A 21,858-nucleotide genomic window follows, 5' to 3' on the forward strand; every position below is an offset into this window, starting at 1 on the left:
GTTACTCTTAATTTTGATTTTTATTGAGCAATCTTAACTTAATAATATACTTTATTAATCACTATCATCATTATAATCATCTGCTCCGTATCCGTAGTCTCTATCATGATCTTGTTTGCTCATTTGTATTGCATTTTTTATGGACGTTTTATTAGCCAGATCTTCAGCTAGCAATTTATCGTTATTTCTCAAGGTAGCGTCGGCACCATGGTTCAATAATAAATCAACAACTTCTTCATGGCCACGACTTGCAGCAACGTGTAATGGTGAATCTCCAATTTTATTCTGTAAATTTTAATATAAAATTACCACCTGAAAAATTAGTTTAGTTTATTTATAATTATGCCAAAGCCTGAATTACATTTTTACATTTTACATTAAAATACTTTTAATGTAAAATATTGAAAATATTTTACATTAAAAGTATTTTTTGGGTAGATAATATTAATATTTATTTTTTCTAAATACTGCTTTATAATACTTTTATATATATTTTCCTTTGAAAATTTTTTAATTTATTGGCTATTCAGTCTAATACAACAATTTTTTTTTTCCTCTAATTATTTATAATATCGTTAGCCTGTATTCCCTCCAGGCATAAACAATTTTAAATTCGTATCTAAATTTGTCATTAAAGATATTATAAATAATAAGAGAAAAAAAAATTTTTATATTAGACTGGATAGCCAATAAATTGAAAAATTTTCAGAGGAAAATATATATAAAAGTATATAATATTATTAATACAAAGATAAAATGAAAAATAATGAAAAAAAAAAAAAAAAATAAATAATGAGAATATAATATTGAATTAACTGACAATTTAAAGAGTCTTAGAGATAAAGGTGAAAGAAAAATTAAATTAAATTATGAAGAAGCCGCAACTTATAAAGTTCACTAAAAAATTAAGAACTAACAATAAAAATAAGAGAATTGACTAATAATTAAAGATCATACATCAAGATTAAATAAGTAATCAAACATCTTGTTTTTAAAAACTTCCAAGCTAGACGAATTTATAATATCCTCTAGTAATTCTTCCCATAATCGTATGACTGTAACAACGAAGGAAGATTCATATCGAGTTGTAGAGAAATTCGGCATTTTAAAGAGGATATTATTTTTCTTGGCTGCTAGTCTCTCAGAGCGTCTTACAGTAAAGTCTTTATGGAATAATTCACGCAAATAACAGGGTTTACCAATTTCTAATAGTTTATAAAAATAGCAAGAGGTATAATAAATTAATCAAAAAAGAAATAATTAAAATCTACCTGAGCATTAATAGCAGGATTTGGTTGACTTAGTAGTTCTTTAATACATTCAATGTGTCCTGCTCTGGCTGCCCAGTACAAAGGAGTGTTGCCAGCTGAGTCTAAACCCGTTCCTGATACTCCTTGTCTCAAACATTCTTGGAGAAATGATAAATTACCTCTTCTAGCAGCTTCATGAAGAGGTAACTCAACTTCTTCAGTCTGTTCTTCAACTTTACAATAAAAAAAATTATTTAAAAATTTTCAATGATAATTTTTTTTTTTATTTTTACATGTGGAATTTTTTTATTAATTTTTTTTTTCATTATTTAATTGTTATAAATTTTTTAAAAAATTTCTTAATTAAAAAAACAAAATAAATAATTATTGTAAATGATTCAATACCATAATTAGAGGGAATTAATCCATCTTTTTCACCGCATTTGGCTTTCCACCAGTTAGCATCAGTATCTCGATCATACACATAGAGTATTTCACCCTCTTCGAAAGATAATTCATCAGTCTAGAGAAAAAAAACAGAAGAGTAATTAATTGACGGTGTCATATTGACAATAATGATTTAAACAATCAAAAGTATGTATAAAATAAAGCAATACTTCTTACATGCTGAGCTGTGTAGTTATACAAAGCCCTCACTACCTTCACTTTCCCTTAAAATATTATTTTTTATTAAAAAACAATTCGTTAAAAAACTGAGTATGTTATTATTAACAAGTAAATAAACAAATGTGTAAAAAATAATTAATTGAGTAATAGAGGTTAGAAAAACAAATTCAAAATCGTGCAAACACAAATAGATATAAATTTTATTACTCAATTATTATTAGGATAATTAATAAGTAAATAATAAAATGAAATTAATTATTAATATTTATTGACTGGAGGATTTACCAGGCCTCCAAATTGGTTTTGGTGGTTGTTTGACAGTTGATTTTGTTTCCGACGCCATTTTTTTTATGAGTAATAATTATAATGTATAAACAATTACAAACTTTATTGCAATATAAGCCAGTTTTTTTTTTTTCTTTCTATTAATAAGTTTATAAACTTGAAATTTAAAATTTAAGTTTTAATTATAACTTAAAATAATAATAAAGTTAGCCGACATTTTTAATTTTGCTTAATTTATTAAATTAAAACTAAAAAATAGTTTTTTAAAATTGCACTTATAGTTTTTCAATTTTTTTACAAATGAAATTTTTTTAATCAAAAAAATGATAAAAATTTTCAAATGGCTAACTTAATTTTCATCAAATTATAATTATCTAACAGTAAGTTGTTTTTATACTGATACATATTTTAAATTTATATTTAATTATTATAAATAAAATTTATTTCCATTAACTCAACAAATAAATTTTTTTCTATGGTATATTAAGCCATTATAAAGTACATAAAATAAAATTATAAAAAATAAAATAAATTTAAAAATTCAATAGTAGTAGCTTGTAGTTTACATTTTCTTCTTAGCGATTTTCATGAATAAAACCATATCTGTAAATAATTTTATTTATTAATAATAAATAGTCAATTTTTAAATTACAAATATAAAGAAATGTAAAGTAATTTAACTTACTGCAAAAGATTGCGACAACAAAAGCAATCATTACCCAAACTAGGCATCTCCATTTAGATTTAGTGTGCTCTTCAAGTTTTAATGATTCTTTATTCAATTTAACGGCGTTTATTTCTGTCAGCTTATCTGACCTTTCTAAAGAAGCTAGATCTTTTTTTATAATTGCATTTGCAGTTAATGCGTGTTCTTTCATGCTGTTTGTCATCAATAACATATTTTCAGCTATTTTTTCTTGCATATTACGATTGTATTTTATCAATGCATCCAAATCTTCATCTTGAGTTGGTGATGAATTCGTTAAGCGATGTCTTACACTGTTATCACCATCTAGACAATTTAATATTTAAATTTATAATAAAGTTAGGTAATTATTTACAAGTGGAGTTCATCCTATTTTTGGCCATATCTAGATGAAAAATTAAAATGTTTTAATTTTTTTTTATTCTGATTGTTTTTACGGCGCATTTATGATAAAAAATGTCGTGAAAGAAAAAAATAAAGATTTTGATAATTTTTTTGCCTTTAAAAATTGGAAAAAATTTTGGCTCTCATGTTTTTGGATAAAATTTATATTTTATCTTTTTTTCTATTTATATAATATTGAAAAGTAAATAAAAAAACGAACAATTAAAAAAAAAAACAAAAAAGTTGAATATCATAATTTTCTAAAAAATTTGCAAAATTTGTTAAAATTGTGATAATCAACTTTTTTTTTAAATTGTTCATTTTTTTATGTATTTAAAAAAAAAATATATACCAATAAAATGAAATAGAAATTTCGTTCAAAAAAATGAAAATTAAAATGGTACCCCACTTGTAAATAATTACCGAAAGTTAATTATGAAATTATTTCTTATATAATTAAAAGTAAATACCCAATTCAGTATTAAACAACTCAGATCGCAACTCTTTATTATATTTAGCTGAAGTTTTCTGATGTATTTGCGTGACAATACTGGGGCCAGTTGAATCTACAAGTACCGAAGTAGCTCTAGGTAGCATTTGTGCCGCTACGACTCGTTCTATTGAATTAGTAAGTTTTGCTGCATCAATAACTCCTTTTAAAAAATCAATTCTCTTGGTGTACTCCATCATTTTATCCCTACTAGGTTTACTGTAATAAAAAACTCATCTTAGTGTAAGAAGATTAAGATTAAATTTTAAAATAAAAAATTGACTAATCAAATTTATTATTAATACAATTTAGTATTGACCAAAAAAGTACATACTCTGGCAAAGTTTGCAATTTTTTAATCGCATCGTCCAACGCATTTATATACTGCAATAATAATACAAGATTAATATTGGAGTATGGTATTAGTTAGACCTGTCATTTACCTTTTCTAATCTCCAATCTTGATGGCTATCTTCCTTGGCTAATAATTCACATCGTCCTAGTAATCTTTTTACATTTATTTCCGATCTTGACATTCGGATTGCATTTTGTTGCGTCATATTGTTAGAATCTGATTTTCCTATAAGTAGATAATTTATTTATCAATAAAAATTATTTTATTGTCGATAAAAAACTTAAAGAATTTTTTTACAAAATATGTAAGCGATTTTTTTTACTTTTTTTTACTTTATTGCTTTACTTTATTGTCAATAAAAAACTTTAAGAATTTTTTTACAAAATATATAAGCGATTTTTTTTATAAAAAAAATTAAGAAACATTAAAGCTTTAAACTAAGTAATAAAATTACATATTTTTAGAGTTTAAATTTATAATATAATTTTTACAATATGTCAAATTTTTTTTCCAACACAAAAACTAACATCTGTTATTTTCAGAACGGCTGTCATCTGACAGTTTTGTGAATTAATTATGTATATGATATATTTAGAGGAAAAAAAAAAAACAAAAAAGCGCTTAGAATTTTGAAAATGTCTTGTTTATATTATTTTTTTTTGATGACGTTAAAGTTAGCAGTCACTTGATAATTTTTCAATTTTATTTAACTAACAAATTTATTCCAAACAAGTAATTTTGAAAAATTGCATTTTTTAATTTTTTAAATTTCTACGTCAATTTTTTTTGCTATAATTAGTTTATTAAAAAAAATGATCAAATATCTGCTGAATTAATTTTTATTTTCTTTTGCACATACATACGTTTAAAATTTTTTTTTTAATTTCAAACCCTGTTTGATTTTTCACTGTCAAATAATTAAAAAAAAAATTGATTGTCGACAAAAAAAATATTTTTTTTCTAGATAAATTTTTCTTTTTCAACCAATATTATGACTAACAATAAAAATAATGAAACTACAAAATGGAGACATTACACGTGTTTACCGTGACGTCACATGACGCATCATGACGTAAATAAAACAATAAAACCAATAAAAATTTTTAAATTTACTGTAAAAAATATAATTGACTTTTTTTTTAAGAAAATAAAAATTTGAATTAAAAAATTACTTTTTTCTTAAAAAATAACAAAATTTCCAAAACAAAAAACCTAAAAACGTAGTGCAATAATAAACCGCAGTAGCGCGGCAGTCGTTGGTAGTTTGTCGTCGTTCCGATTTTTAACAAAAGGTGGGGACGTTCAACAAAAGCAGTAGCAGCAACTGGAGACTAATAAAATAAAAGAGTAAAGAGTAGAGCCAAGAGCAGTAATAGAATGTATGAGTAAGAAAGATAAAATAATATGTGCCTATAGTTTCAACAGTCATAGACGACGTAAGTATATATAAAACACATAACACATATGTATATAATATATTAAACGATGGTATAGGTTGGTAGGTGATGTGTGTGATTGAACTCAACGCAAGTACTTACGTTAGTGTTGATCGAGTGTATGTGAGCAGAAACAGATTCGAGAAATGAAGAGCGAAGTTGGTCGCGCGCGGGAATATCGTCGGTTGTATGTTTGACCCTTTTTTGTGCTTGTGATTTATCCAGGAGATTATATTGTGACTGCTGCTGGTGGTGCGAGGAAACGTGTGTGTTGTTTTTTTTTTTTACCGCCAACAATATAATTACTATACATTGTATGAACAAGTTATTTTTTTTATATCAATATAATATTAATTAACATTATACATACATAGTATAGATATATAAAATAACATTATTAAATTTACGGTAAGTAAAGGTATAACCTTTTTTTTCTCACATATACTATTATATTATCGTATACTTATTGTTCATATATTTATTGGCATGGTTTGAGACAAATCCTTTTTCTTGGACATCTATAATATCTCCATGCCCATGTTAATATTTATTTATTAATGCGGTTATAATTTTATAAGTTTGTTTGTGTGTGTGTGTATAAAATATATATAATTTATTTATTTAGAGTGATGATATCGTCGGCATTTTTTTTTTCTTCGTCAGATATGTGTACCCGAGGAGTCTCTTTACTACTACGGCAACGGGCAGCTACGGGTACGGGTTTTAGAGAATACGGCGCAACGACGCAATCGAAATTTTGTATAGTACATACCTACATTGAATGAACACGAAGAAGCTTCGGACTTTTAAAAATGCGCGATATTTTATCTAACGTTTATTGTACGTTATTTTTGTAAAAATATTATTGTTTATTATTATTTATACTCTATTAATTCTGCCGATTATTTTCAGTCAGTTATAGTTTTATTCCGCTGAGTTTTATTTAAAAGTTTATTGAAAAATACATAACCTTTATTATTTGGTGATTGTCAGATGTAGGTTAGGTGTATTTTACAACCAAATTTATTTCGTAGACATTTAACCATCTTTTTCATTATTTTTATTAATAATTGTTACTTTTTTATTAACGGTATTTATTTAATTTTTTTTTTATTTTTATTTCCACGTGTAAAAACTTACTTTTGTGGAATTGGAGATGAATGATGCCCGGATGAATGAACTGAACGCGTGTTTTAAATTATTTATAGTTCATTGGATGATTGATTGTTTTACTGAATCATTATTTATTTACTTATTTATTTATTAATAAAAGTGTTTCTATTTTCAGATTGTGTGTAAAAGAAAACGAGTGAAAAATGGCAACGTTAGCTGAACAGGCATCAAAATTGCTGGACTTTGGCCAGAAGCTGGACATAACGCTTCTCGACAGTATTGTCGCGTGTATGTATGGTGGAATTGGTGAACAACAGAAGGTCGCACAGGAAGTCCTTAACACCCTTAAAGAACATCCTGACGCTTGGACGCGGGTTGATACTATTTTAGAGTATTCTCAGGTTTGTATTGGTTATTTTTACGGTTCTAAGCTCTGATGTTTATCGCTCTAATTTTCTAATTTGGCGGGTTTTTACTTTCAGAACCAGGAAACAAAATTTTATGCATTACAAATTTTGGAGCAAGTCATAAAAACAAGATGGAAAGTACTACCGAGAAATCAGTGCGAGGGTATAAAGAAGTATATTGTAGGATTGATTATTAAGACCAGTAGTGATCCGGAAATAATGGATAAATCCAAAGTTTACCTTCGTAAACTTAATATAATTCTTGTACAAGTAAGTTCTTTTAATAATTTATCTTTAATTGTTTTATTTTTTTTCATTTACATATTGAATTTGTATTTTTTTTTCATCAATTTTTAATTATCTAAAAATTAAAATTATCTTTGGAATTTTTTTCTATTATTATAACGACGGCCTAATTAGCAATTTGTCTAACTCCTTATTTTTTAGAGGGTGATTTTTTAACATTTTGATGTAGCAATAATCAGATTATAAATTATTTGAATGATTCAAACCTAAATATGTTATATCTATTAAATATTAATGATATTGAATGGTTTTTTTAAAGTGATAATGAATTTTTAACTAATTGTTTTTTTCGTACAAATAGAAGATTCTCTAAAATGGAGTTAGACAATTTTCTAATTAAAACGTCGATAATTATTAATCATTTAAAACGCTAAACTTAAATAAATAATTTTAACTTTTTTTATTTTTTTTTTTATATGGTAAAAGACCCTATTAGTAACTGGGACCCTATTACTGACACTTTTTTTGATTTTGATACTTATTCAATTAATGAAATCATTAATTTTTATTACCAATATATTATTTCTAATCTTTAAGACTTTTAGATAAAAAAAAATTTTAATTTTTATTCCAGTAAGGTAAAAGACCAAGTTATTGACACTTGCAATTTAATTTTCATTAAAAAAGAATAAATCAACTGTAATAAATTAATAAACATAATTTTTGAATTATAAATTTTAAGAAAATTGGTTTTTTGAAAGCATTTAATTTTTTTAATTATAATAAAATTGCAAGTGTTAAATAACTAAGCCAGTGTCAATAACTGGGTCTTTTATCTTGAAACATTTTTTCATTGAAAGAAAAAGTACCACTAATTGGGTCTTTTATTTACCTTATTAATTAAAAATGAATGGATGATTAAAACATAAAATTATTTATTTAATTATTTAACGCCAAGCGGTAATATACATAAAGATATAAATTATACAATATTAAATTATAATTAATAAATTATTAAAATTATAGATATTAAAACGTGAGTGGCCAAAGAATTGGGAATCCTTCATCGGTGACATCGTAGGTGCGAGTAAAACAAACGAAAGTTTATGTCAAAATAACATGGTAATTCTTCAACTGCTATCAGAAGAAGTATTTGACTTTTCAAGCGGACAAATGACGCAAACAAAAGCAAAGCACCTTAAAGATACAATGTGCAGTGAATTTTCGCAAGTATTTCACCTCTGTCAATTTGTAATGGACAATTCGCCAAACGTACCATTGGTCGCGGCAACCCTCGAGACACTGCTTAGGTTTTTGAATTGGATACCCCTCGGCTATATATTCGAAACAAAGCTAATTACAACGCTGATATTCAAGTTTCTAAATGTCCCGATATTCCGTAACGTCACGCTTAAATGTTTGATTGAGATAGCCGCGGTAACGGTAGCTAATTACGACAACATGTTTATATTACTGTTCACAAACACAATGCAACAGTTAGAGGAAATGCTATACCCAACGACAAACATCCGCGACGCTTACGCTTATGGTCAGGATGATGAGCAAAATTTTATCCAAAATTTGGCGATATTTCTCTGCACATTTTTGAAAGAGCACGGTGCTTTGGTTGAGAAAAAAGAGCTTAATGAAACGTTATTGAAAGCGCTTCACTATCTTGTGTTAATATCAGAAGTTGAAGAGGTCGAAATATTCAAAATTTGTTTAGAGTACTGGAACAACCTCGCTGCGGATCTTTACCGTGAAAATCCGTTTATGTCATCACCACCAATGATTAGTCCTAAGAATAATATAACAGTACCACCTCGACGTGCATTTTATTGTCCAGTATTGACTAAGGTGCGTTATATTATGATAAGCCGTATGGCCAAACCTGAAGAGGTGTTGGTTATTGAGAATGAAAATGGAGAGGTTGTTCGTGAATTTATGAAAGACACCGATTCTATTAATTTATACAAAAATATGCGTGAGACACTTGTTTACCTTACGCATTTAGACTACGCAGACACGGAAAAAGTAATGACTGAAAAATTGCAAAATCAAGTAAACGGAAGCGAGTGGTCATGGAAAAATTTAAATACGCTTTGTTGGGCCATCGGTAGTATTTCCGGAGCGATGCACGAGGAAGATGAAAAACGCTTCCTGGTTACTGTAATTAAGGAATTACTCGGTCTCTGTGAGCAGAAAAAGGGCAAAGACAACAAAGCCATTATTGCGAGTAATATTATGTACGTAGTAGGTCAGTATCCCCGATTTTTGCGTGCTCATTGGAAGTTTTTGAAGACCGTTGTTAATAAATTGTTTGAATTTATGCACGAGACACACGACGGAGTCCAGGATATGGCTTGTGATACCTTTATTAAGATTGCACTAAAATGTCGCAGACACTTTGTGACAACCCAAGTCGGCGAAACTATGCCATTTATTGAAGAGATACTTTCAACAATAAGCGGCATTATTTGTGATTTACAAACACAACAGGTTCATACATTCTATGAGGCTGTTGGTTATATGATTAGTGCTCAGGTTGATGATATTGGACAGAAGGAACGGATTGAACGTTACATGCTGCTGCCAAATCGAGTGTGGGATGATATTATTAGTCAGGCATCTAAGAATGTCGATGTCTTAAAGGATCCAGAAGCTGTTAAGCAGCTCGGTAGTATTCTCAAGACGAATGTTAGAGCGTGTAAAGCTTTAGGACACCCCTATGTTATACAGTTAGGAAGAATATACTTAGACATGTTAAATGTATACAAGGTAATTTTTTTTTTTAATTTATAGATACAAAAAAAAATTTACTTGAATCAAGTAAATAATTTTCTTTTCTTCATTTGAGGAGAAAAATTCTTAAATTAAGAAATTTTTTTTTATTTAAGAAGGTCTTCTGGTTTGACGCCCTGATTTTTGAGCATTTTTTTTAAGATTTTTTTATAAAGACCAATGAAGAGATAGAACTTTGAACTTTTTACCATTTATTTATACATATTTCAAGAGTATACAGTTAAATTTTTAGCTAAAAACATTCAGTAGAATTAAAGTTACAATGGTCTAAAGACATCCGACTCGAAAAAAATTGACGCTCACTTCCTCCATGATATCAGCTGATTGGCTTACCTGATACAAAAAAACTTGGCGGGGTTTTAATCTATATACTTAAATATACCGAGTCAACTACGATTAAAAGAAAATTTTTAAAACTTCTATTTTTTTTTGTATCAAGAAGTTGACAAAAAGAGAAATGAAATTCGGACTTTTTCGTTTCGAAATTTATCAAAAATTCAATTTTCAAAATTTTCTTTTGATCGTAGTTCACTCGGTGTATTTAAGTATACAGATTAAAACCCCGCCGGGTTTTTTTGTTTTAGACAAGCCAATCAGCTGATATCATGGAGGAAGTAAGTGTCAATTTTTTTCGAGGCGAGTGTCTTCAGACTACTATAACTTTAATTCTACTGAATGTTTTTAGCTAAAAATTTAACTGTATACTCTTGAAAAATGTATAAATAAATGGTAAAAAGTTCAAAGTTCTATCTCTTCATTGGCCTTTGCAAAAAAATGCTCAAAAATCAGGGTGTTAAACAAGATAATAAAACTCTTCAAAATTATTTTCTTAATTTAAAAATTTTTCTCTTAATTCAAGTTAATTTTTTTTTTTCAGTGTAAACATGATTAATTAATAATGAATTTAATTTACAGGTAATGAGTGAAAATATAAGTGCTGCGATAGCTTTAAATGGTGAAGGTGTAACAAATCAACCCCTGATAAAAAGTATGAGAGTTGTTAAAAGAGAAACATTAAAATTGATCTCCGATTGGATTAGCAGATCGAATGATCACCAAATGGTAAATAAAAATTTATATTCAAATAAAATTCATCTGATGTGAATTTCCAGGCTTATCCTGATGAATTATTTATTGCAATGAATAATAATTTTTTTTTTTTGCTGTTTATAGGTTCTCGAAAATTTCATTCCACCTTTGCTGGACGCTGTGCTGTTGGACTACCAGAAGACAAATGTACCGTGTGCGAGAGAGTCTGAAGTACTGAGTGCTATGGCGACGATTGTTAACAAATTAGAGGGACACATTACCAGCGAAGTGCCGAAAATATTCGACGCTGTGTTTGAGTGCACACTTGAAATGATAAACAAAGACTTTGAAGAGTTTCCCGAACACAGAACAAACTTTTTCCTTCTACTTCAGGCTGTTAATATCCATTGTTTCCCAGCTTTCTTATCCATACCCCCGGCACAATTTAAACTTGTACTTGATTCAATAATATGGGCATTCAAGCACACGATGAGAAATGTCGCTGATACGGGTTTGGCTATTCTTTATCAACTGTTGCAGAATATTGAACAACATGAGCAAGCTGCTCAGAGTTTCTATCAAACATACTTTACTGAAATTCTACAACATATATTCAGTGTTGTTACTGATACTTCACATTCAGCTGGTAATTTATTTTATTTTTTAATTAAATTTTTTTTTTACTAATTTTTTTAGTATTGAGATTTTTTAACCAGAAAAAAATTTTTTAATTTCTTATTAATCTATTTAAAAATTTATTAAAAAATGTCAATCTTTTTTTTTATCAATTTTTTTTTTTTTTAAATTGCTTTTTTTTTTTTTTTTTTTATAAATTATTAATGTAATCTTATTAGAGTGATAAAAATTAAATTAATGTTATAGTTATTAGAGCTTTAAAATACAAATTGGCTTATAATAATATATTTGTTACAGGTTTAACAATGCATGCAACTATTTTGGCGTATATGTTTACATTAGTTGAATTGGGAAGAATTCTTGTACCACTTGGCGCAATACCTGATAACAGAGTATATGTACAAGAATTTGTAGCCAGCTTATTAAAAGCAGCTTTCCCACATTTAACAGATAATCAGATTAAAATAACTGTCCAAGGATTATTTAATTTGGATCAAGACATACCGGCATTCAAGGAACATCTTAGAGACTTCCTTGTACAAATTAGAGTAAGTATTTTTTTTTTTTTTAAATCACTTATTATACAATCGAGTCTCGTTATTTATTTATTTATTTATAAACAACCAAACCCAACAGCCGTAGCCATTAACAGGGTTAATAATCTTTACAGAGTAATTGTTCTTAAAATTATTTTTGTAATGACAAGATAACCAAAAAAAAAAAAAAAAATTAAATAACATTTAGATTGCATCAATCCCCTTATAATTACTCGAGTAGATAAACATAAAAAAATAAATGTAACAAATTTTTGAGAAGAAAAATTTAAGTTATTGTAGACATAATATAACGCCATTTTGCAATTAAAGTTATGAGCCCTATTTGTTTTCTTTTTTTTTTTTTTAACAAGACTCGCGTTAATATGAGAGAGACACTGAGAGGGCTGATGACTGTAATACTATCTGATTAATTAAATAAATAATTATTTTATAGGAATATACCGGTGAAGATGATTCTGATCTGTATTTGGAAGAACGTGAGTCGGCCTTACGAACCGCTCAGGAAGAAAAAAGGCGGCAACAAATGGCTGTACCGGGTATTATTAATCCTCATGAAATGCCAGAGGAGATGCAGGACTGAATTTTTACATCCCCATACCTCATTTAATTCCTCCTGCACATCTAAAACGAAAGACTCTTTGTCATAGATAAAAAAAACCAACAACATCAGTACATTATTACGATCAGTTCCTTTTCTTTTTTCACTTACCGTCATCAATGTAACATTTAATATCATTTATAACTAAACTAAATATAAAAGGTTTTACAAAACTATGGTTGCAAAACGAATACTCGTGGTAAATTGAACATACGAGTGTGTAATGACATCCTTGTTGAAGGAGGTAAGCCCGAAACAACGTGATTGTTATTAAAAATATATATTTAATAATGAAAAAATTTTTTGTTTGTTGATGAGTGCCTGATTTTTTTAAAATAATTCCACGTAATTTACATCCGTTTTCATAATTAAATAATAGTGTTCGAGTAGTTTAAATTTAATTGATAATAAAACAAATTAAATTAAATATCAGAAATGATATAAAAGCACCAGGTTGCATTAAGGTCTACTGCCGCTTGACATTCTGGTAAATTAAAATAATTAAAATACGTGACAATTTTGTGTTCGTAAACGAGTTTAATAAACAAAATGCTAATGAATATTTAAAAATAAGTTGTGGTGTCTGGATTTAAAAATATGCGTATTTTTTAATAAAATCAGATTATTAATTAATTAATTAATAACGTCTGTGATGCGTTTATATTCCCTTAATTCATTTCTAAACTTATAGTTTATAAGAAGAATAATTTTGTTGATTTGCAGTTTTTTGTAACAGTACATTTCTTCAGCATTTTTTCAATACTTCATGCCTGGATATTTTAAATAAAAATAATTTAAAACAGAATGAATATTAAATACGGTAGCTTTTGCAAATTATCTATAATTTTTTATGCATAAAATATTAAAATTACGGATTTAATTTATTATTTATTTTATTATGTTTTTTTTTTTTTTTTTTTTTTTTTTTTTTCGTTCCATTTGCATTTAGCTGTTCCCAATTCCTGTTTGTATGTATTTATTAGTTTGTCAGTATGTCAATAATGCCGAAATTATATATCGTTTAAATTGAATTACTATAAATTTTTCAACTTAATTATTGAATATTTATTAAATGTAAGAATTAAAAAATGCAAATTAAAGTATGACCTGTGTGTGAGTAAGTGATTGTATGTGTGTATTAGAAATAAACTAACTATTCACAGAGATTCGAGCTTGCCTCCATGTATTTTAGTCTTCTAAAAATTCTATTGACACGGTTTTTAAATCGAAATAAGGTGTGTACAAGAAATTATTACTATTACTATTATTATAATTATTATTATTGATAAATGATAACTTTTTGTTGCTTGTCAGAAGCATTTATTTGTGTAGACGTTTCATATAATATTTTTTATTTGTTTCTTCAACAAAAGTTTATTGAAAAAAAAATTTTACACGAGCCAATTAATTAAATTTGATCTTAAAAATGTACGGGCCAATTATCCTTTATTATTTGTACGGTGATTAATTGATATTAAACGAAGCAGATAAAACAATTCATTTAAATGTAGTTAATATTATTTTTTGTTTATTGTATAATAATTTTACAGTAGTTGGTAATTTTGGGATTTAATGGGGCCATCGCTGTTGCTTGTGTACGTCTCCAAATTAATTAATTAATCGATTAATTACCTAATTTTTTTTTTTTTTTGGTGAATTCAGTCGCATGATTTTATTCTTATTAATATTTTTGTTTTTTTTTTCTTTTTCATAATTATAAATTACCGTACGATTAATCTCATTAATGATTTTGTATTCGCTTTGTAAACATTCAATTGAAATATTATCTAGTTTCAAACGATTTATGTAAATAGGAACATTAATGAACATGAAAAAATGGTATTTAGCGTATTACTTGAATGAAGATGCGTGTGATTGAAATTTATTTCGTTTATACATGAACAATTTCATTAATAATAAATAAAATAAAATAAAATTAATTGCTTAAATTGACCAATTACCCCTATTTACGTTCATATGATCTTTATCTATCAATTTTTTTGTTATTCTCTTTACTATTTCACTTAGTTTCTGATTGCTCAAAGTTATTTCATATCGATAAAATTTTATTAAAGAAGCCTAATAATTTTTTTAATTAGTATTCAACGAAAATTCATCAAATAAAATGTTGAGCATCGGAAAAAATTAATTGATTAATTGGATTAACAGAAAAGTCAGAAAAGTAACTATTTAGTTTGGAATACTGAGAACAAATTTTTAATTAAATTTTAGAATAATTAAAAGTATTAAGATGTCGATTATTTCTTCAAATAGATTAAAATTGACGATTATTTTCGTAAAAAACTAAAGAAAATTTTTCTCAACTCATTTTTTTTCTTTATTAAACTATAATTATTTGTACTATTACATGATAGTAAAATTAACACTCAATTTTTTGGATTTTTATAACTCAGTTATAATGAAAAATTTTTAATACAAAAATTCTACATCTAAAAATTGAAAAAAATTACGAGTGCAAATTTTTATAAAATAGTTTTTTTTTTTTTTTATAATTGTTTTATAATAAAAATAAAAGAAAATTAATGATTAGATACTGAAATTAACAGATATAGAACATTTTTTAAAAATTTTTTTACTAATCAATTATAAAAAAAAATATTTCTAAAAAATTTATGCTTGTAATTTTTTTGTAGTTTTTAGAAGTGGAATTTTTTATTAAAATTTTTTTCATTAAAATTCAGTTATTTTAAAAATCTAAAAAAAATTACAGATATTTATTAATTTTAGTATCAATATTATGATCATTATTTTTGAGAAACGTAGGTGATCAGTGATCCTGGTTTTCCTGTAATTAAAATGTAAAGAAACTTATTAATTAAAATTAATTTAGCAGATATTTGATAATTTTAATAACATTTTTAACAAATAAATTATGGCAACAAAATGAACTTGTAGAAATTTTAAAAAATTAAAAATGCAATTATTTTTAAATAATTTTTTGGATGATAGTGAAGTTAGCAGACATTCAACGATTTTTTATAACTTTTTCATTAATTAAATTAAAACTAAAAAAATTATTGTAAAAAATTCCATGCATTGTTTTTTACATTTTTTATATGTAGAATTTTTAAACAATTTTTTTGTTATAAATTTTTCAATAAGAAAAATTCTAAAAATTGTTAGCTGTCTGGTAACTTTATTTTCATATTTTTTGGAACAAATTTGTTTGTTAAAAAAAATTAAAAAATGGTTAAGTGACTGCTAACTCTAAAGCCATAACTCATTAATATTGATACGGATAATTACGACAATTAAAATGTAAAAATAAATATAATTGAAGACTATTTTTTTTTTTAAAGTTCAGTCTTTATCATAAAAATGACTTCGTAAAATTATATCTAAATTAATTTCTCAAACAATAGCTTGAAATCTAATTTCCATAAGCACATATTCTTCTTACGTCTTAATTATTAAAATTAAGCGCTCTCCAATGTTCTCAGCCAGGTTGAAGGCTAATTGAGCGTGTTCAGCCGAACTAAGTCCTGAGTAAACTTAGTTAGCCTAAGTATAGTCAAAGCATTCCCTGCTATACGTATATCTATCTACTGTACTATACATATCTTACTAAGTTTACTCAGGACTTAGTTCGGCTGAACACGCTCATTAAGAACGTGAGAGCAGTTGGGGAGGGAGAGTCTCTCCTTGCATTTACTATAGAATCTGTTCTTTTAACTTGTCTTCACGCAACCACCGCTAGATGGCATGATTTTTTCTTCGAATGATCGCTTACCAGCTGCTGGGTTTTATCTACGAAAATAAATTGACCGATAATCTTCTAAATCTTCTGGAAGCAAATAGATGCTTGTAAAGTAAGACGACAAATGACAACACAATAAAATACAACGAAAATCAGGTTAGAAATTACAATTAAAAATTAATATAAAAAAATAGCTGACGAAATTTGTGTTGCAGTTTCTTAAAAAATAAATAATAACGGTGATTGGCTTACATTTAAATATAATTATAGAAATAGTAATTTTCTATTGATTTATTTGTATTGACAATATTATATACTACATTACAAGAGTAAATAATAAATATATAAATAATAAAATAAAATACACCATGGAAGAAGATCTTATATTACAATTCATGGATGTGACAAGTGTTGACCGTGAAAGAGCTGAATTTTATTTAGCCTCTTCAGCTTGGCAGTTAGAGGTGAGACAGCACTTATGAAATACCAACATCAATTATTCATTATTATTATTATTATTATTTGTTTTAAATTATTTACTCGCTAATATAAGTTGTATTATTATTTTACACACGGTATTTCATGTTTTTTTTATTAGTCTCATTTCTAACTTAATGTACTCAACACATGACATTAAAGTTAGCTGTCATTTGATTAATTTTTAATTTTATTTAACAATTAAATTTATTCTAAAAAAATATTTTTAAAAAATTGCATTTTTAATTTTTTAAAATTTCTTCAAGTCAATTTTTTTTTCTTATTTTTTGCTAAATTAATTTTCATACTAAACATATACTGAGTACAGATTAAAAATTGCCAAATAAGCAACTGAAGTTCTTAGTATTATTAAAAATTATTTAAATAATTGTTAACTCCAGGTTGCCTTAATGAATTTCTACGAGTGTGGAGATCAAGGTCCAGTAGAACAGGAGATTTTTGGAGGAGAATCCTCAGAGCAAGTCGAAGAACTGATAGACCAGTCAAGAGATTTGACAGCAGCTAGACTTGCCCAGTTGCAGACAGAAGAAACCCAGTCAGGCGCTATGGAACCAATCAAGCCCAAAGTAATTAAACCTAAACAGAATTCTAAAATACGAACACTGGCGTCTCTTCAGAACAGAGACAGCAGTTCTGATGAAGAAGGTCAGGCGTTCTACGCTGGCGGATCTGCACACAGTGGTCAGCAAATTCTAGGGCCTAACAAGAAGAAGGAGGATATTGTCAGCGATATGTTCAAGTCGTGTCAGGATCAATCGATTCCGGCAAATGAAAGACCTCAGCAGCAAAGACCCAGTACTTTTAGTGGGACTGGTTATAAATTAGGACAAACTAGTAGTGATACTGAAGGTATTTTTGGCTTTGGTTCATTTTTTTGAGCTCTTCGAGCTCAAAATGTATATTTTATTTATTTTAAGGCATCATTCTAGTTCCAGCGCTCGAAAAAAAGCAAATATTTATTATTTTTTTACACAGAAACTATTATAGATATTGATATAAAATTTATTCAGCTCAACCCATACACTTTTGAATAACACAAAAAATATCTAAGTTTATTTTTTTAAATATTTTTTATATGAATAAATAACGGATGAACGGAGATCTTCGATAAATTGGTATGTCGCTGACGTATATGATAACTTGATAACAGCTTATCTAAAATTTATAAACCAAAATTATTTACCTTTAATATTTAAGTAACAATTGCATCAGATGCGGAGATTAATATTTCCTAGCAACTTTTCAGTTACTATGTGACTGCCGTGACTTGTGAACTATAAATAAATGAAATTTTGCTTCATTAAATAATGACTTTTGTTAAATTGCATTGTATTTTCTTAAATATTGACGTTTTTAAAGATATAAGCTCATCCCGATGTTACACTCATCAAGAGCTTTCATTTGAGTACCCACATGCATTTTGATATATTTTTCATATATACATATATATAATATATATAAATATATGAAAAATTGATGTGGGTACTCAAATGAAAGGTCTCGATATCGAGACATATCTTTAAAAATGTCAATAGTTCACAAGATATTTGTTAAATTGCACTGTACTTTTTTAACTATTGACGTTTTTAAAGATATAAGCTCATCCCGATGATATACTCATCAAGAGCTTTCATTTGAGTACCCACATGCATTTTGATATATTTTTCATATATACATATATATAATATATATAAATATATGAAAAATTGATGTGGGTACTCAAATGAAAGGTCTCGATGAGTGTAATATCGGGGTGAGCTTATATCTTTAAAAATTTCAATAGTTCACAAGATACAAGGTCATTTCTTAATTATGTATCGAGAGATAGAGCATTTTAGAATGCAGCTTAAATACTTATTATCATAAATTGACTATCGGTGAGAATGATATGAAATCTTGAAAAGGCACAAATTCAAATCAAGACCTTTGCAATGATACTAAAAAAACCGATTTTATCGTATGAATATTCTGGACACAAAATTTTTCTTATTCTCTTAATAATATAGATTGATAAACAACAAAATGGTGGGGATTAAAAAAAAAAAAACAGAAAAATGAGCCTTTTTTCACAGTTTTTAGTCCTAAAAAAATAGTAAAAATCAAAATTTTGATTTGGTTGTAGTTCATGCTATAGCTATTACTATGTAAAATATGTGGTTCAAATTTTATTTAGATCGGGTCAACGGTTACGGAGATATCATGCATGTTAACCAGAAAAACATACTTCTAAGATAAACGAGTTTAAAGTTTAAAAAAAAAATCTTACCTAAAGTTAATCAACGATGCCAGCATAATAGAAAATCTCTTTAGCCTGTTTAAAAATTTGATTTTCTTCCATTCAAACATCTACATAAACATCAAAATATAATATAGTTACAGTGATCCGATCACTTGGAAATTTTAACACAATACTTTTAGATATATGTACACTGAAAAAAAAATTAACTTGAATCAAGAGAAAAATTCTTGAACCAAGAAAATAATTTTGAAGGGTTTCATTGTCTTGAATCAAGATGATAAATTCTTGAATCAAGTAAAATTTACTTAAACTAAGAAAAATTTCTTCGTTTAAGAATTCTTCTACTCAAATCAAGAAGATGAAGTTCTTCAAAATTATTTATTTGATTCAAGTATTTGTTTTTCTGTATACTTACGAAAATTGTAAAAAAAAAAAAAAATTAATTTTTTCAAAAGTTACATACAAGAGAATGATCTCTTAAGATTGATGATTGTAAAAAAGTAATATTTTCCTTACAGTTATTCCTGGTGCTTCTTCCCAGCGATCATCAGACGCTGGAGTCATTACGCTTAAGCTTTGGCGAGAAGGATTCACAATAAATGACGGGGAGTTACGTTCCTACAGCGATCCTCAGAATCGTGAGTTTATGGAAACTATAAAGCGCGGAGAAGTCCCAATGGAGTTGCGTCAGGAAGTTCTAGGTAACGAAGTGCGTCTTGATCTTGAAGATCATCATCATGAGGAGTATGTGCCCCAGAAGCCAAAAGTTAAAGCATTTGCGGGACGTGGACACATGCTGGGAAGGTTATTAGTTTTTTTCTAAGTTAATTACATAAATACTGATGACAATTTTAAATTATATTTTAAATTTCAGCCCATCACCAGCGACTGTGGGTATGACAATGCCAACAGATCCATCAGATCAATCGGCCAATGAATCTCTTGCCCGTTCGCAACTCAACGTAGATTCAAACAACCCAGTAACGACAATACAGATAAGATTAGCCGATGGTCAAAATATCCGCGAGCAGTTTAATCTGACTCACACTGTCGGTGACATCAGACGTTTCATCACAACGATGCGACCTCAGTACGCAGCTCAGGACTTCACTCTATCCACCGCTTACCCCACTAAAGAATTGACTGAAGACGCCAAGACTATCGAAGAAGCTGGTCTCAAAAATTCAGCAATAATGCAGCGTCTGAAGTAGACAATTTATCCACTTTATATACTTGCTTACTTATTAATTTTTTTTTTCAATTATCTTCTCACTTTTTGCCAAAAAAAAAAAAAGCAATTTGATTAAATCAAAGTCTGTAATTTCAACAATAGTTTAATAATAATTCAAGCATACAAAAAATCTTACAATTAGTTTATTTTTATTAATTTAAATATCCTATTATATCATAACGCGTATTGTGCTTACTTGTACTAAAAATGTTTTTTGTGCATTATCACGAAGCTGGAGTTTCATTTAATTAAAAAGTAACTATCTAACTTGTTAATTGGTTGGTAATTATTTACAAGTGGGGTCAACCCATGCTGGGCCATGTTAATTTTTTTTTTTTTTATTAATTTTTTTTTAAATTGTTCGTTTTTTATAAAATTTAAATAGAAATTTTATCCAAAAACATGAAAACCATTTTTTTCCAACTTTTAAAGGCAAAAAAACCTATCAAAATCTTTATTTTTTTTTCACGACATTTTTTATTAGGTGTTGGAATTAATTCGTAGAGTTTTACAAAAACGTTGTAATGAAAAAAATGCTACGAATTAATTCCAACACTTAATATTATAAATGCGCCGTAAAAACAAGTAGAATAAAAAAAAATTAAAAAAGGCAGCCGAACTGGAAGATTTCATAACGAATAAAAAAAAAACTACCAGGGTTGTATACAAAAACAAAAAAAAAACCAGAGCAACAGCAAATGTCATAGGTAAACAACGTTCAATAAGTGAAAAAAAAAATTATTGTACTTCAATACTTTTCAGTCAGTTTTGTATAGACAAAACGACTGCAAGAGTAAAATTTCTTAAAAATGATTATAAGATGGATATTTTCTACTTTAGAAAAAGAGGTAAGCATATAAATTGAAGCTCAATTTCTCAACTTTCAGATGCATTTTATAAAAATCGAATATCTCGATGCGTTCAAAAGTTATTTAAAGAAGAAATAGTAAAAGTATGAAATTTTCAAAATTTTAAAATGCTGTAATTTCTAAACTAATTGACCGATTAAGCTCAAATTTAAACTCGATCTTCGTAATAGTCTATAGAATAATTATGTTGAGTTTCATTGAGATCCCTTAATAATTGTTGACGCTATCGTCGTGACAAGCCGCGTTATATTGTATATATACATTAGGGTGTGCCAAAATTCAAATTCCATGATGAACTTCATAAAATTGGAATTTTGAGTTCCGCTTTTAACAGGAGTTGTGTTTGGGCATTTCCTGAGATATTTTGAGCGTAAGGGATTTA

At 27.3% G+C, this 21,858-nt stretch overlaps 4 protein-coding genes across 9 annotated transcripts; 2 read left to right on the plus strand and 2 right to left on the minus strand.

Moving 5' to 3' along the window:
• Position 1: 1 nt before the first annotated feature.
• LOC123259622 (osteoclast-stimulating factor 1-like) lies at positions 2-2,301 on the minus strand. Its single transcript, XM_044720224.1, has 5 exons — positions 2,163-2,301; positions 1,875-1,921; positions 1,656-1,773; positions 1,272-1,483; positions 2-285 (listed from the first exon to the last, which is right to left on the minus strand). The coding sequence occupies exons 1-5, from the start codon at positions 2,218-2,220 to the stop codon at positions 55-57; spliced, it is 666 nt and encodes a 221-aa protein (XP_044576159.1). The 5' UTR covers positions 2,221-2,301; the 3' UTR covers positions 2-54.
• A 309-nt stretch (positions 2,302-2,610) lies between these two features.
• Positions 2,611-5,356, minus strand: LOC123260146 (vesicle transport protein USE1). The gene is made up of 6 exons (XM_044721127.1): positions 5,270-5,356; positions 4,186-4,322; positions 4,077-4,126; positions 3,723-3,961; positions 2,848-3,174; positions 2,611-2,765 (listed from the first exon to the last, which is right to left on the minus strand). Exons 2-6 carry the CDS (start codon positions 4,300-4,302, stop codon positions 2,725-2,727), a joined length of 774 nt encoding a protein of 257 aa, XP_044577062.1. The 5' UTR covers positions 4,303-4,322; positions 5,270-5,356; the 3' UTR covers positions 2,611-2,724.
• A 69-nt stretch (positions 5,357-5,425) lies between these two features.
• Positions 5,426-14,557, plus strand: LOC123260144 (exportin-1). 4 transcript variants are annotated; one of them, XM_044721123.1, is made up of 8 exons: positions 5,426-5,533; positions 6,822-7,047; positions 7,129-7,323; positions 8,326-10,077; positions 11,017-11,163; positions 11,275-11,776; positions 12,064-12,314; positions 12,757-14,557. In XM_044721123.1, the coding sequence occupies exons 2-8, from the start codon at positions 6,850-6,852 to the stop codon at positions 12,901-12,903; spliced, it is 3,192 nt and encodes a 1,063-aa protein (XP_044577058.1). In that variant the 5' UTR covers positions 5,426-5,533; positions 6,822-6,849; the 3' UTR covers positions 12,904-14,557. The 4 variants fall into 4 exon arrangements, with proteins under 4 accessions (XP_044577058.1, XP_044577056.1, XP_044577057.1 ...); XM_044721121.1 differs by lacking the exon at positions 5,426-5,533 and adding an exon at positions 5,600-5,941; XM_044721122.1 differs by lacking the exon at positions 5,426-5,533 and adding an exon at positions 6,260-6,373.
• A 2,097-nt stretch (positions 14,558-16,654) lies between these two features.
• On the plus strand, positions 16,655-20,742 carry LOC123260145 (NSFL1 cofactor p47). Of its 3 annotated transcripts, none has more exons than XM_044721125.1 (4): positions 16,655-16,795; positions 17,518-17,986; positions 19,895-20,180; positions 20,251-20,742. In XM_044721125.1, exons 2-4 carry the CDS (start codon positions 17,527-17,529, stop codon positions 20,585-20,587), a joined length of 1,083 nt encoding a protein of 360 aa, XP_044577060.1. In that variant the 5' UTR covers positions 16,655-16,795; positions 17,518-17,526; the 3' UTR covers positions 20,588-20,742. The 3 variants fall into 3 exon arrangements, with proteins under 3 accessions (XP_044577060.1, XP_044577061.1, XP_044577059.1); XM_044721126.1 differs by having other exon boundaries at positions 16,791-16,878; XM_044721124.1 differs by lacking the exon at positions 16,655-16,795 and adding an exon at positions 16,926-17,103.
• Positions 20,743-21,858: the final 1,116 nt, after the last annotated feature.

Source organism: Cotesia glomerata, linkage group LG2 (assembly GCF_020080835.1).
Source record: "Cotesia glomerata isolate CgM1 linkage group LG2, MPM_Cglom_v2.3, whole genome shotgun sequence".
Classification (NCBI taxonomy): Eukaryota; Metazoa; Arthropoda; class Insecta; order Hymenoptera; family Braconidae; genus Cotesia; species Cotesia glomerata.

Excerpts from the sequence above, each read along its gene's own strand:
- LOC123259622 (XM_044720224.1), bottom strand. The coding sequence starts at position 2,220 with ATGGCGTCGGAAACAAAATCAACTGTCAAACAACCACCAAAACCAATT. Across the intron at positions 1,922-2,162 it reads AAAACCAATTTGGAGGCCTG|GGAAAGTGAAGGTAGTGAGG; the intron begins GTAAATCCTCCA and ends TAATATTTTAAG. Across the intron at positions 1,774-1,874 it reads ATAACTACACAGCTCAGCAT|ACTGATGAATTATCTTTCGA; the intron begins GTAAGAAGTATT and ends TTTTTTCTCTAG.
- LOC123260146 (XM_044721127.1), bottom strand. The coding sequence starts at position 4,302 with ATGACGCAACAAAATGCAATCCGAATGTCAAGATCGGAAATAAATGTA. Across the intron at positions 3,962-4,076 it reads AAATTGCAAACTTTGCCAGA|TAAACCTAGTAGGGATAAAA; the intron begins GTATGTACTTTT and ends TTTTTATTACAG. Across the intron at positions 2,766-2,847 it reads TGTTGTCGCAATCTTTTGCA|ATATGGTTTTATTCATGAAA; the intron begins GTAAGTTAAATT and ends AATTATTTACAG.
- LOC123260144 (XM_044721123.1), top strand. The coding sequence starts at position 6,850 with ATGGCAACGTTAGCTGAACAGGCATCAAAATTGCTGGACTTTGGCCAG. Across the intron at positions 7,048-7,128 it reads CTATTTTAGAGTATTCTCAG|AACCAGGAAACAAAATTTTA; the intron begins GTTTGTATTGGT and ends TTTTACTTTCAG. Across the intron at positions 12,315-12,756 it reads ACTTCCTTGTACAAATTAGA|GAATATACCGGTGAAGATGA; the intron begins GTAAGTATTTTT and ends ATTATTTTATAG.
- LOC123260145 (XM_044721124.1), top strand. The coding sequence starts at position 17,008 with ATGGAAGAAGATCTTATATTACAATTCATGGATGTGACAAGTGTTGAC. Across the intron at positions 17,104-17,517 it reads CTTCAGCTTGGCAGTTAGAG|GTTGCCTTAATGAATTTCTA; the intron begins GTGAGACAGCAC and ends TGTTAACTCCAG. Across the intron at positions 20,181-20,250 it reads CGTGGACACATGCTGGGAAG|CCCATCACCAGCGACTGTGG; the intron begins GTTATTAGTTTT and ends TTTAAATTTCAG.